Genomic DNA, 14,410 nt, shown 5'->3' with positions numbered 1-14,410 from the left:
TAGTCGTGACTCAGGCGTTGTGTCTACAAAACAAAAAATGTTATACGCCAATTTAGAGTATGATTATGCATAATTATCGTACAAGGTACCTGAAGATTTACTGACAGGTACCATCCATTTTAAGAAGCTTGCAAACAACCGATACATTTTAATTAATTTAGTATTTTGCTCCTGTTAGTGGTGGCAGCAGGCAGGCAAAATGTTATTAAGAGTCGTGTAGTTCAGCTCTGACACACGATAAAGATACTTAATAGAGTGTTAAAAGTGGGACAATGGACATTCAAACATTTACAAAATGGAAAACATGTGAATTGTAAATGAATCCAGACACAATAAAAATCATTTTCTATATCTCAATGTCTTTTATAGAGTTGGAAGAATCCCGACAGAAATGTCCTCCCTGCTGGTATCATTTTGCCCATAGGTTTCTCATTTGGGATTGTTGCACTCTGTGGTTACAAATCAAGAAAGGCGTGACATTCGTAGTGATGGATCCCTTTACCGATCTAACGATCACTATATGTATAGTACTTAATACTCTTTTCATGGCTTTGGAACATTACAAGATGACCGAGGACTTTGAAAAAATGCTAGCTACTGGCAACTATGTAAGTAATTCTTCAAATCATTTTTTTTAAAATGCAGAATCCAGGAGTTTTCTGGTTATCAATAGGATAATATGACGTTATCTACACAAAACCTCTCACATTTGTGCAGTCATTTGTGCTGCAAGTGATTATAAGGGGGTTAAAGGGTAGTCTGGAGCTAAAATTTTTACTCCTAAGCACCTTTCTATTTAACATAATCTCTTTTCTAATATACTGTAATTAAAAATTATTTTCAGTTTCCTCTCTACTCTTAACAGCTTTACATTTTTTTACTACTTCCTCTTTGATGATGCTTTGTTTGACTATCCCAGCATGCACTGGGATTCTCAAATGAGTCGTCCTCAGGGGGCAGAGGCAGTGGTCACTGCCACAGCCTCTGCCCTCTCCCTGAAACAAAGTGATGTCAGTTTCATCAGTGTTGTCCATTTCAGGGGTTGAGCTAGTCCATGCTTTACTGATCATGCGTTGCATCAGTTGTCAAGTTCCGAAATATTGTCAGTAGATTCCTGTTCTGATGAGAATTGACAAGCCGCAGGAGAGCGTAATGTCAGTTTGCGTGGTGTGTAGGAAAAGCAGAGAACGGGCAGCTAGGTCAAGTGATGTCACTTACAGTGGTGGCGTTGGTCTCTACTCACTTGTCCTCTCCTTACAATGTGCTCTGACAGTGCACTCTCTTACAGTCTCGCCACTTCGTATCAGAGCCGACTGGTAAGCGCACTGTCACTGTGCACATTATAAGGTGACAAGAACCTACTGAGCTTACAGCAGAAATGACAACTGATGAACACTCCATAAAGCAGGCACTAGCCTAGAAAAAAGCCCAGGGACTAGCAGGGACTAGCCCAGCCGCTGAAACGGAGGCCACTGGTGACTCTTTATGTTAGGGAGGAGGCAGAGGCTGCGACAGTGGTGGCGGCCTCTGGCCCTTGATGATGACTTGTTTGACTATCCCAGCATTTACTGGGGGTTCTCAAATGAAGTGTCATCAAAGAGGAAGTAGCAAAAAAAAAAAAAGAGAAAAAAAGCATTTAGGTAGTGTAGAGCGCGAACTATAGAGACTTTTTAATTTAATTATATTAAAAAAGAGATTAGATTATGCTATTAAATAGATTTAGGAGTAGAATAAGTGTTAGTTCCGAACCATTTCTTTAATCTTTCATCTTGAGAAGATCACAGTTACATTATGGAAACTTATAATCCTGGATCTCAGGCATCTTTCTCAAGTTGCTTAAGAAAGTCTTCAAATAATAAGATGAATCATTGGATGTATCTGGGTGAATAAAGTCCACCCTTTTCTATATATGGTATATATATACTGCATAAGTGTGGCAAGTCTGGCAAAAATTAAGAGACCACCACATCAAAATCCTGTCATGGGCAGCCCAATCTCCAGACCTGAACCCCATTGAAAACCTCTGGAATGTAATCAAGAGGATGATGGATAGTCACAATATGATGTATAAAGTACCTGGATGTAAACGTTTATTTGTGATACTGACTACCGTATATACTAGCCGACCCGAGTTTAAGCCAACCCCCCTAATTTTGCCACAAAAAACTGGGAAAACTTAATGACTCGAGTATAAGCCTAGGGTGGAAAATGTAGCAGCTACCGGTAAATGTCAAAAATAAAAATAGATACCAATAAAAGTAAAATTAATTGAGACATCAGTAGGTTAATTGTTTTTGAATATCCATATTGAATCAGGAGCCCCATATAATGCTCCATACTGTTCATGATGGGCCCCATAAGATGCTCCATACAAAGTACACCCCATATAATGCTCCATACAGTTTATGAAGGGACCCCATAATATGCTCCATATTAAAATATGTCCCATATAATGCTGCACAAATGTTGATTATGACCCCATAAGATGCTCCATACAGACATTTGCCCCATATAATGCTGCACAAATGCTGATTATGGCTCCATAAGATGCTCCATACAGACATTTGCCCCATATAATGCTGAAAAAATGCTGATTATGGCCCCATAAGATGCTCCATAGACACATTTGCCCCATATAATGCTGCACAAATGCTGATTATGGCCCCATAAGATGCTCCATAGACACATTTGGCCTGTATAATGCTGCACAAATGCTGATTATGGCCCCATAAGATGCTCCATAGAGATATTTGCCCCATATAATGCTGCACATGGCCCCATAAGATGTTCCATAGAAATATTTGCCCCATATGCTGTTGCTGCGATTAAAAAAAAGGCACAAACTCACCTCTCGTCGCTCAGGCCCCCGGCACTTGCTATATTCACCTGTCCCACGTTCCACCACCAAGCGCCGCTCTTTCTTCCGCGTCCTCCACACTGACACTCAGGCAGAGGGCGGCGCGCACACTAATTGCATCATCGCACCCTCTGACCTGAGCGTCACTGCAGAGGACGCAGAAGACACAGCGCGCCGACGGTGGAACGAGGAACAGGTGAATATAGCGCACTGCCCCCGCCATACTCACCTGCTCCCGGCGTGGTCCCTGGACATCCCTGGTTCTCTGGGGGTCGGCAGTTTCTTCCTGTATTGAGCGGTCACATGGTACTGCTCATTACAGTAATGAATATGCAGCTCCACCCCTATGGGAGTGGAGTCGGGTCCATATTCATTACTGTAATGAGCGGTACCATGTGACCGCTCAATACAGGAAGAAGCTGTCAGCGTCCGGAGAACCAGGGACGTCAAGGGACCGCACCGGGAGCAGGTGAGTATGATTAGACAGCTGCCGCTCCCCCTCCCCTGTCGACCCCTGGGAATGACTCGAGTATAAGCCGAAAGGGGCAATTTCAGCCTAAAAAATGGGCTGAAATTCTTGGCTTATACTCAAGTATATACGGTAATTCCCATCAGTAATGTGGTTCATGTATAATCCACATCATTAGTCTGACGATGACTGATAGCAATAACTCCTAGTATCTCCTTACCATTGTTAAGAACATACTGGAAGCTAGAGGTTTATGCGATACCAATATGCAGCTCTGGCAAAAATTAAGAGACCACCACATCAAAACCCTGTCATGGGCAGCCCAATCTCCAGACCTGAACCCCACTGAAAACCTCTGGAATGTAATCAAGAGGATGATGGATAGCCACAAGCCATCAAACAAAGAACTGCTTAAATCTTTGCACCAGGAGCAGTGTGAAAGACTGGTGGAAAGCATGCCAAGACGCATGAAAGCTGTGAATAAAAATCATGTTTTTTCCACAAAATATTGATTTTTGAACTCCTCCTGAGTTAAAACATTAGTATTGTTGTTTCTAAATGATTATGAACTTGTTTTCTTTGCATTATTTGAGGTCTGAAAGCACTGTTTTTTGTTTTTTTTTTAATTTTGACCATTTCTCCTTTTCAGAAAAAAAATACAAAATTTATTGCTTGGACATTCGGAAACATGTTGTCAGAAGTTTATAGAATAAATGAACAATTTACATTTTACTCAAAATATATACCTATAAAGAGAAATATCAGACAAACTGAACATTTGGCAGTGGTCTGTAAATTTTTACCAGAGCTGTATATACAGTGTATATGATTGTGTTTATAAACAGACCTCTAGTTTAGAACATTAGACCTTATTCAAACATCCATGAGTCACATATGTTTTCGATCCGTGTTTTCCACGGATTGAACACATGCTCATTGTAATCTATGGAGCTGTTCACATGTCATTGTTGTTTCACATGTCTGCAAAAAAAAAATCACAGGGGGAAGGCCACTTTTGATCCAAATCTTGGATGAAAATAATCCATACAAGTCTATAGGTCCTTGAAAATTACTGACAGCACATAGATGCCATAAGATGCAGTCTGTGAATAAAATTGTAATGTATAGGAGAAGCTTTACAGGTTTTTTTTTTACCAAACACAGATGAAACTTGGATCCAAAACACTGATGAACAATTGCCCAAGTTCTTGCGTATGAGAACGAGGCCTAATAGACGTCTGAACGAGGCCTAATACACGCGTGTGAAGAATCCAATAGGAGTGAACCTAATCATTGATATGAATTGAAAGGGATTCTCTTTACAGATATAAACCTCAGATATCTGGATGTTAAGTGAGCTCCTCTGGGGCAACATAATAGAATATATAAAGAAATAATCAGACTATTGCCTGAATCAGATTTGTGTCTGAGCTAAGTGATTTTCACTTATATGAAGGTTACTATGATAAAAGAACCTGAAATGACTAAGTAGAGTGTGGCACTTTGGTTGTGTACAATGCAATCGCGGTGCCACGAAAGTTAGGATACAGGCACCCTAGAGTCAATGTTCCCAAAGGCTCTTGCTTGTTTACAGTAATTGTAAACTGCATTTTAAAACATGGGCGATCGAAAGGCAGACTTGTTATCGACAGTGCATTATCCAGATGAAGGAGAATAAAAAGCATAAAAGAACACGCCACTTAACTTGTTCCAGGCAACATTTCAAAAGTTCATATAGTAAGTAGCTTCTCTCAGGCAAGAAAAAGGCTCGTACGGCTTTATTTAGAGCTTGGAAGCTTCACCGCAGTTCCTCTGGGAGCTGCCATATCTGTGATGTTGCCTGGAATTACATCATATCCTGGCATAAAAACAGCTAGGCCAATACATATAAGAGAGGGAAACCAATTGGTGAACCCATTTGTGCCCCTGTTTAAATTAATATAGTATTTATTGATTAAGGCATTTATTTAACTTTTGGGATGACATGAACAAAGATTGCATATCTTTGTTCGTGTCATCCCAAAAGTTAAATAGTAATATCTTGTGCAAACTAAATAGGCAAAGGAGAAAATTAAGATTGACAGATTGGGATTCTGTTTGATTGACCACTACAAACGTATTACTGTTCCTGTAAATTATGAATATATTCAAAACCTTAACATGTTGCTGCTGTTCATTTTGATGAATCAGAAATGTAAAAATGTATAATTGATGTGCCTATGGTATACTTTAGACGCCGATGCACCCAACGAGTTTTCCCAGGCACAGACGCTTCAGAAAATGTACAGCTGTCATTCTCCTGAAGCAGCTTTGCCAGTGGTTTTGCTGTCCTTGATAGAGATGAGCGGATATTTCAATGTTCACTTCGGCTCAGGATCGCCGAATATGCAATATTTGCTGACTTAATCATTGATTAAATTGTCGAATATAGCTGAACATACACAGCACAAAAGCCGGTGTTTCCCACACTGTGTGACAGCGTGGGAAACACAAGCATAGCGCTTCTGATCTGCGGTGAAATCATCCCCGCCGGTCAGAGAGTCACTGTTCCCACGCTGTCAGAAGACAGTGTGAGCATGCAGCTGTGATCAGAGGTAAAAATTTACCTCCGGTCAATGGTGTCAGCTGATGGGACTACAACTCCCGTCAGCTGACATTTGCTGCCGCTAATAACAGTGAGAGCAGGAGCTGCGGAGGGGAATATTCATCAGTCGGTCCTGCGCTGTAAATAAATAATTTAAAAAAAACCTTCCCCTGTATCTTTGATAACCAGCCAGGCAAAACTCACAGCTGGGGGCAGCAACCTTCAGCTGTCAGCTTCAGCAGGGTTGGTTATCAAGAATAGAGGGGTCCTCAAGCCGTATTTTTACTTATTTAAATAAATAATAAAAAAAAGCAGCGTGATATCCCTCCATTTTTCACAACAAGCCTTGCTAAAGCAGACAGCTGGGGGCTGGTATTCTCAGGCTAGTAAGAGGCCATGGATATTGGCCCCCAGCCTAAAAATAGCAGCCTGAGACCCGTGGAAGCGCTATCGTCGGCGCGAAACGGCCGTCGTCACATCCTGCTCACCTCCTCTTTTGTCTGTTTCCCGATGCCGTGAAGATACCATGTATGTGTTTTGATAATAAAAACTTGGACCACACAGGACCGGTGAGTGTTGCCGCTTCTTCTTACACAGTACCAGTGGCGTGACTTGTTTCCAGCGTGCACCTCGCCCGGCTAGTCGGATCCATAAGAAGTGACACGTATGCCGGGTGTATCGCTGTTGGTCAAGGAAAGGCTGTGCGGCGGTTTTGCCCTAGATTGCCCTAAAAATAGCAGCCTGCAACTCCCCAGAAAAGGCACATCTATTAGATGCCCCAATTCTGGTGCTTTGCCAGGCTCTTCCCACTTGCCCTGTAGCGGTGGCAAGTGGGGTTCATATTTGTTGGGCTGATATCGGCTTTGTATTGTCAGGTGACATCAAGCCCACGGATTAGTAATGGAGAGGCGTCTATGAGACACTTATCCATTGCTAATCCTATAGTTGTATGGTAAATAAAAACGCAATAAAGACACAGCACAGCCTCAGTTACTTGCGGTGATGTCACTGAGGCTGCATTCCCAGCCGGGCTGAACTGTGGTGACCTTAGTGAGATCCCCGCTAGTACTGTGAGAAAGTCACACAGTGCAGAGGCGAGTTCACCGCAGTTGAAATTCACTGCAATGAAAATTTCCCAGTAAACTTGCCTCTGCACCATGCGACTTTCTCATGGTGCTAGCGGGGAACTCACCGATGTCACCACAGTTGGGAACGGAGCCTCAGTGTCCGGAGGTAACCTCGATAACGTCACTGCTAGTCACTGAGGCTGCACTCGCAGAAGTTCAGTCACCAGTGGTTCTCAGCCTGTACGGTCACATCTTGGCACCGTTCAGGTTGAAAACTATTTCTCCCCCAGACATGGATTACGGCGTGGGACAGAATGACAGACAGATATCGTATATTGTTGTTTTTTTATTTTAGTTTTATTACAGGAGAACGAGGGCTATGGTGGAATTAGGCGAGGTTGTTAAGTATGGTTTAATTAAGATTATTAAAGGAGTCTGTAATTTTTTCAATTAAAGGACTTCATTCTTCTTGTGTGTGTTTTTATACAATGTGACTATGGGATTAGTAATGGAGGCATCTTATTGATGCCTCTCTATTACTAACCTCGGGGCTTGATGCCACCTGACAAAACAAAGGTGACATCAACCCCCCAACTATCACCCCAATTGCCACCGCTACAAGGCAAGTGGGAAGAGCGAGGTTAAGTGTCTGAATTGGTGCATCTTAGAGATGCGCTTTTTCTGGGGCAGCTGAGAGCTGATATTTTTAGCCTGGGGGGGCCAGTATCACTGGCCCCTTCTTTGGCTATTAATATCATCCTGCAGCTGTCTGCATAGCTTTTGCTGGTTATTAATTATAGGGGGACCCTACGTCATTTTTTTAAGAGTCCCCCATTTTAATAGCCAGTAAAGGCTAAGTATACAGCTGTGAGCTGATATTAATAGCCTGGGAAGCTCCTTGGGTATTACCCCTTTCCCAAGCTATAAACATCAGCCCCCAGCCGTCAGCTTTCCCTCTGCTGGTTAGGAAAATTATGTGATTTTACTGAACGCGGCACATGAATTACTGGCTTTTATTCTATCTTTTACCGAATGTTAGCGACTTTTTCCAATTTTAAGAAAAATGCTCGTGTTACCGACCATGAATCTGAATGAGCCATATTCGTGCTGAATTTCTGAACATATTCGCTCATCTCTAGTCCTTGAGCCCGATCCAAGTGGAAGCAACCTGAATAATGAGCAGGTCACTTCTTTTAACCTGAAGCGGTTAAAAGACGTGACATAAGAAAGAATATTTAACTTTATTTCATGAGGAGCTTTTTCAGGCAGATTCCGGGTGTAACCTGCCTGAAAAAGACGCCAATACACATATTCTTTATGTGAAAAACATTGAACACTATTTTTTCCCAATTTACGTAAATTAAAAATTATGTGCAACATAATTTTAGAATATTTTTGTATAAAGATTGGAGAGATAAATTGGTAATAAAGGGCAGCAAAGCACGTGTAGATATAGAGTTAAAGGGCTGTATAATTTAATAAAAAATATTTGGGCAAAGGTAGAGAATGTTTTTATAAAATTAATTAATTTATACTCTGCAGTTTAGTCCCCTATTAATCCAGTGGTGAGAACTAATGATGTTAAATAATAAATAAATAAAAAGTAGACACACAAATGGTAAGGAAAAGAGCAAAAAGGTTAAAAATTGATGTAGCAATTTGCAAGACCACAGTTATGAGACTAGAAACAGGTTATTCAGTGCTCTTGCAATTTGCTTTACCTTCACTTTCCTGACTTCTGAGTTTTTGCACTTTTGTGTTCACAGGTTTTTACTGGTATTTTTACAGCTGAAATGGTCTTCAAAATTATTGCCTTAGATCCTTACTACTATTTCCAGCAGGGATGGAATATTTTTGATAGCATTATTGTAACTCTGAGTTTAATGGAATTCTGTTTGTCCAGTCTCTCCAGTATGGGAAATCTGTCAGTTCTACGTTCTTTCCGACTGGTAAGTAGTATACTGGTTCTCATATAATGAGATTTTTCCTTACTTACATTGCCTGTAGTATTGTAAAATTAAAACTTGTTTTATTCGTTTCAGCTTCGGGTTTTCAAATTGGCAAAGTCTTGGCCGACGTTGAACACTCTCATCAAAATCATTGGCAATTCAGTTGGGGCTCTTGGGAACCTAACCCTTGTTTTGGCTATCATCGTCTTTATTTTTGCTGTTGTTGGAGTCCAGTTGTTTGGACGGAACTATATGGATTGTGTCTGTAAGATCAGCGATGATTGCGTGTTACCACGCTGGCACATGAATGACTTTTTTCATTCGTTCCTCATTGTATTTCGGGTTTTGTGTGGAGAATGGATTGAGACCATGTGGGACTGCATGGAAGTTAGCGGCCAACCTTTGTGCCTCCTTGTCTTCTTGCTTGTAATGGTTATAGGAAACTTAGTGGTAAGTAACTATATTTTTTTATAAAATCTTTAATTGACTCTCAGTAGATGATTGTAATGTCCTGTTCATTCATTTATCCATCCATGAAAAACACTGATGGTAACAATGGGCACACGGACCATAAACTGATGACACACTGATCAAAAATACTAATGACACTGGTACCATTTTTTCAAGTACATGTTTAAACACGGATGTGTGAATGAGGCTTAATATATCCTATCAGAGTTTGCTTCTTTCTCCTCCTGGATTGATAATTCACTTTCAATTAACCCCTTCATGACCCGGAGGTATTCTCGGTTTTGCGTTTTCGTTTTTTGCTCTCCTCCCCAGTGCCATAACTTTTTTATTTTTCCATTAATATGGCCATGTGAGGGCTTGTTTTTTGCAGGACAAGTTGTACCTTTTACCAACACCATTGGTTTTAACATATCATGTACTGGAAGACGGGAAAAAATTCAGAGTGCGATGAAATTGCAAAAAAAGGTGCAATCCTACAGTTGTTTTTTGTTTTGCTTTTTTACTGGGCTCACTTAATGCTAAAACTGACCTGCCATTATGATTCTCCAGGTCATAATGAGTTCATCGACACCAAACATGTCTAGGTTCTTTTTTATCCAAGTGGTGAAACAAATTCCAAACTTTGTAAAAAAAATAAAATAAAGGACTTTGTAAAAAAAAAAAGTAATAAAAAAATGGCACAATTTTCCTATACCCATAGCGTCTCCATTTTTCGTGATCTCGGGTTGGGTGACGTTTTTAATGATACCATTTTGGTACAGATATGATCTTTTGATCACCCGTTATTGCATTTTATTGCAATGTCACAGCGAAAAAAACCAAAACGTAATTCTGGTGTTTTTACTTTTTTTTTCTCGCTACGCCATTTAGCGATCAGGTTAATCCTTTTTTTTTTTAAATAGATCGGTTGATTCTGAAGGCGGCCATACCAAATATATGTAGTTTTGATTTTTTTATTGTTTTATTTTGGGGCGAAAGGGGGGTAATTTGAACTTTTATATGTTTTTTTATATTTTTAAAAACATTTTATTTTTACTTTTTGCTTGCTTCAATAGAGTCTGCGTTCCCAGCTGGGCTGAACTGCCGTCACCTCGGTGAGATTCCCGCTAGCACCGTGAGAAAAACTCTCATAGTGCAAACGGGGATCTCACCGAGGTTACCGCAGTTCAGCCCAGCTGGGAACACAGCCTCAGTGACCGGTCACTGAGTCTGCACTGCAGCAGCTCATTCACCAGTGGTTCTCAGCCTAGACGGTTGCATCTTGGCACCGTCTAGGTTGAAAACTGTTTTTCCCCCAGACATGGATTACGGTGTGGGACGGAACGATGGATAGGTGAGGGATAGTGTTGTTTTTTATGTTTGGTTTATTACAGGAGAACGAGCGCTTTGGTGGAATAGGCGATTGGTGAGTATAACTGTGTTTGTTATTTTTAAATAAAAAAGTAAAAGTGTGTTTTGTTTTATTTTTAATATAATACTTTATTCTGGCTGTGTCTTAATTTACAATACAACTCTAGGATTAGCAATGGATAGGTGTCTTATAGACGCTTCCCATTACTAACCCGTGGGCTTGATGTCACCTGACAATATATAGATGACATCAACCTCCCAAATATGAACCCCACTTGCCACCACTACAGGGCATGTGGGAAGAACCTGGCAAAACGCCAGAATTGGCGCATCTAATAGATGTGCCTTTTCTGGTCAGCTGAGGGCTGCTATTTTTAAGCTGGGGGGGCAATATCCATGGCCCCTTACCAGCCAGAGAATACCAATTCCCAGCTGTCTGCTTTAGCAAGGCTGGTTGTCAAAAATGGGGGGACCCCATGCTATTTTTTAAATTATTTATTTGAATAATTAAAAAATACGGCGTGGGGACCCCTCTATTCTTGAAAACCAGCCTTGTTGAAGCTGACAGCTGAGGGTTGCAGCCCCCAGCTGTGAGTTTTGCCTGTGTGGTTATCAAAAATACAGGGGAACCCACGCCATTCAAATTATTAATTTACAGCGCAGGAGCAGCTAATGAATACACCCATCAGCCGCTCCTGCTCTCACTGTTATTAGCGGCAGCAGGTGTTGAATGATGGGAGCAGTAGTCCCATCAGCTGACACCAGTGACTGGAGGTAAACTTTATACCTCCGATCACAGCTGAGCACTCCCACTGTCTTTTGACAGCATTGGAACCGTGGCTCTCTGCATGATGGGGATGATTTCACCACCGATCAGAAGCGGTGTTTGCTGTGCTGTCATGCACATGACAGCGTGGCAAACACTGGATGTTCAGGCCCCGCATTCAACTGAATGGGGTCCGGATTCAGGTTCGGGTCCAGGCACTGTTCTGGTACCCAAACCCGAACTTTTTGTAACTGTTCAGCCACACCCAAACATCCAAGTGTCCGCCCATCTCTAAAAATGAGTTTTAGGGTAGATGCAGTCGTAGACTCTCTCATCCGAAAGAATTGGGACAATTATGCAAATGACTGACAGAGTACAATCTGATATTTTCCACGGAGTCATTGACTTGAATGGCCAAGTGCGATCTGAATATTGGGTCAAACTTGGATATGCAGTCATTTTTTTCCTTGGGCAAATTCTGTCTGAGGAAAAAATCTGACACGTGCACGGCCCCAAAGAATAACATCAGTCCGAGTATGATCCTATGCATTGTCGGGTAGCAGTGGGAGTTTTTGAACCTCCTCAATTGCAGATGCTTCGTTGTGACTTCTTCCCATGTACCCTGTCTAGCTATATCAAATCTTATGGGAATATGAACAAACTATAGTAGTACATAAATATAAGAATCTAATCTACCATTGAATACTCTGCACAGCCCAAAACATGCAAAAGGCAAGGTTCTTGCTTATATTTTCTACACCTCACTGGAAATGGCAGTTGCTACAGCAACGCGGCTGAACTTGTTTGCTATCTTTTTATACATGGTCTGCAGGGTATGTTATCTAAATGCAGAATTTCCACCTGTGGATATATAACAGCAGAATAAGTTAATGTTACAATCACTGATTTTCTGCATTAGCCTGAATCTAGCCAGGATAATTAGAAAGCGACAGTGATGTCACCTGCTAATTATCCCAGGACCATATCCAACCAAGTGGAAGATAGCGGTAAAACTATATTCACAATAGCTTTTTGACTTTTTTTTTATAACTGAGACATGGCTATTGTCACAGATCAATTTTAGGATGTATCCATATCAATCCCGATGATCTGCATTTGACTTTAGGTGTTCTGATATTTTTGGCAGCAAGAATATAGTTACAGATTAAGTTCCTACTACGATTCAGAAGCCCCAAACACTTATGTGAACATGTTAATCTCTTAAAGTAGTATCCCTGTAAGAAAATGTTGCCATCGATACTTGATAACTTTCAGGTCAAACCAACAGAGTGCAAAACCAGAACTTTTGTCTTCAGATTGAAGGCACAGTGTCACCCCTGTTATTCTCGATGGGACTGCGGAAATATTCTTGATAATTTATCAGAGGTTCATGCTGTGGTGCATCTTTTAAGGGAACCTGTCACATCAAGAAATCTTATTTACCTGTAGATATAAGATCAATTTTCAGGTACTTAGCATTTAATCTCTATGTTACCGACCTACTAGAAGCATGGCTGCAGGGAGAAAATAAAGTTTTATTCTCCTTATAGCTGGTTGCTTCCAGTCATTGGGGCAGTGCAGGGCACGGTTACAGTCATCACTCAATACACAGTGAAAAATATCCCATGATTCTCTCCTTTAGTCAACTGATCACTACAGCCATTCACAGGCTGCAGCAGCCCTTTGACATTCAAATGGAGCAGAAATCGCTTCTGGAGCTGACACAAACCTCCAAAGCAGCTTGCGAGTATGACACTGTTTTTTATTTTAATTGCATCCATGCCTGATTTTTTTTCTATATCAGATAAACCCCTTATGGGCTGCTCATGATCAGAAAATCATGGTTACCACACTTGTACACGTGTTGTGCCTGTTTGTGTTCGGCACCCCGAACACCGGGTGTTTCTTGCGCTGTCATGTGCATGACAGAGCAGCAAACACTGCCTCTGAGAACCACAGTTCCTATGCTGTCAAATGACAGCGTGAGCCCATAGCTGTGATCGGAGGTAAAAAATTTACCTCCGGTTACTGGCATCGGCTGATGGGTCTACTACTCCCATCAGCCTACGCCTGCTGTCGCTATTAACAGCGATAGCGGGCACGGCTGATGGGAGTATTCCTCAGCTGGTGCCAGCACTTTAAACATAGAAGTTTTTTTTTTTTAAAAACCAGCTTGGGTTCATCTGTATTTTTAATAACCAGCCAGGCAAAACTTACAGCTGCAGGATGCAACCTTCAGCTGTCAGTATTAGCAAGGTTGGTTATCAACAATAGAGGCGTCCACAGGCAATTTTTTAAATTATTTAAATAAATTATTTTAAAAAACGGCGTGGGTCACCTACATTTCTGACAATCAATCAAGCTAAAGCAGACAGCTGGGGATGGTATTCTCAGGTTGGTAAGGGGCAAACGGGTAAAAAGTAGTCCGTAGCTGACCATAAGAGGCGCATCTATTAGATGCGCCAACTCTGGCGCTTTGCACAGCTCTTCCTACTTACCCTGTGGCAGTGGCAAGTGGGGTTCATATTTGTGGGACTGAGGTTACCTTTGAATTGTCTGGTGACATCAAGCCCACTGCTTAGTAATGGAGAGGCGTCTAGAAGACACCTATTCATTACTAATCCTATAGCTAAATTGTAGGTAAACACACAGCCAGAATAAAGTCCTTTATTTGAAATAAAAAAAAACACTTTTACTTTTTATTTAAAAATAAAAAACACAGTTATACTCACCTAACACTCAATTCCACTGAAGCCAACATCTCCTGTAAAAACAAATAAAAACAATCATATCCCTCACCTGTCTGTCGTTCTGTCAAATGCCGTAATCCATGTATGGGAATAAACAATTTTCAACCTGTATGTTGCCAAGATGCAACCGTCCAGGCTGAGAACCAC

At 41.2% G+C, this 14,410-nt stretch overlaps 1 protein-coding gene across 1 annotated transcript in view; it reads left to right on the top strand.

The window, feature by feature from the left end:
- Positions 1 to 14,410, top strand: part of LOC138641943 (sodium channel protein type 5 subunit alpha-like) — a 476,947-nt gene that overhangs the window by 296,231 nt on the left and 166,306 nt on the right. Inside the window, exons 14-16 of the mRNA XM_069729776.1 lie at positions 370 to 608; positions 8,744 to 8,926; positions 9,020 to 9,376. Of these exons, the coding sequence (XP_069585877.1) occupies positions 370 to 608; positions 8,744 to 8,926; positions 9,020 to 9,376 (779 nt within the window). The remainder of the gene's footprint in view (positions 1 to 369; positions 609 to 8,743; positions 8,927 to 9,019; positions 9,377 to 14,410) is intronic.

The sequence above is a fragment of the Ranitomeya imitator genome, chromosome 6 (assembly GCF_032444005.1).
Source record: "Ranitomeya imitator isolate aRanImi1 chromosome 6, aRanImi1.pri, whole genome shotgun sequence".
In the NCBI taxonomy this organism is placed as follows: Eukaryota; Metazoa; Chordata; class Amphibia; order Anura; family Dendrobatidae; genus Ranitomeya; species Ranitomeya imitator.
The sequence above is the reverse complement of the archived record's forward strand: the minus strand, read 5'-3'. Positions and strand labels throughout refer to the sequence as shown.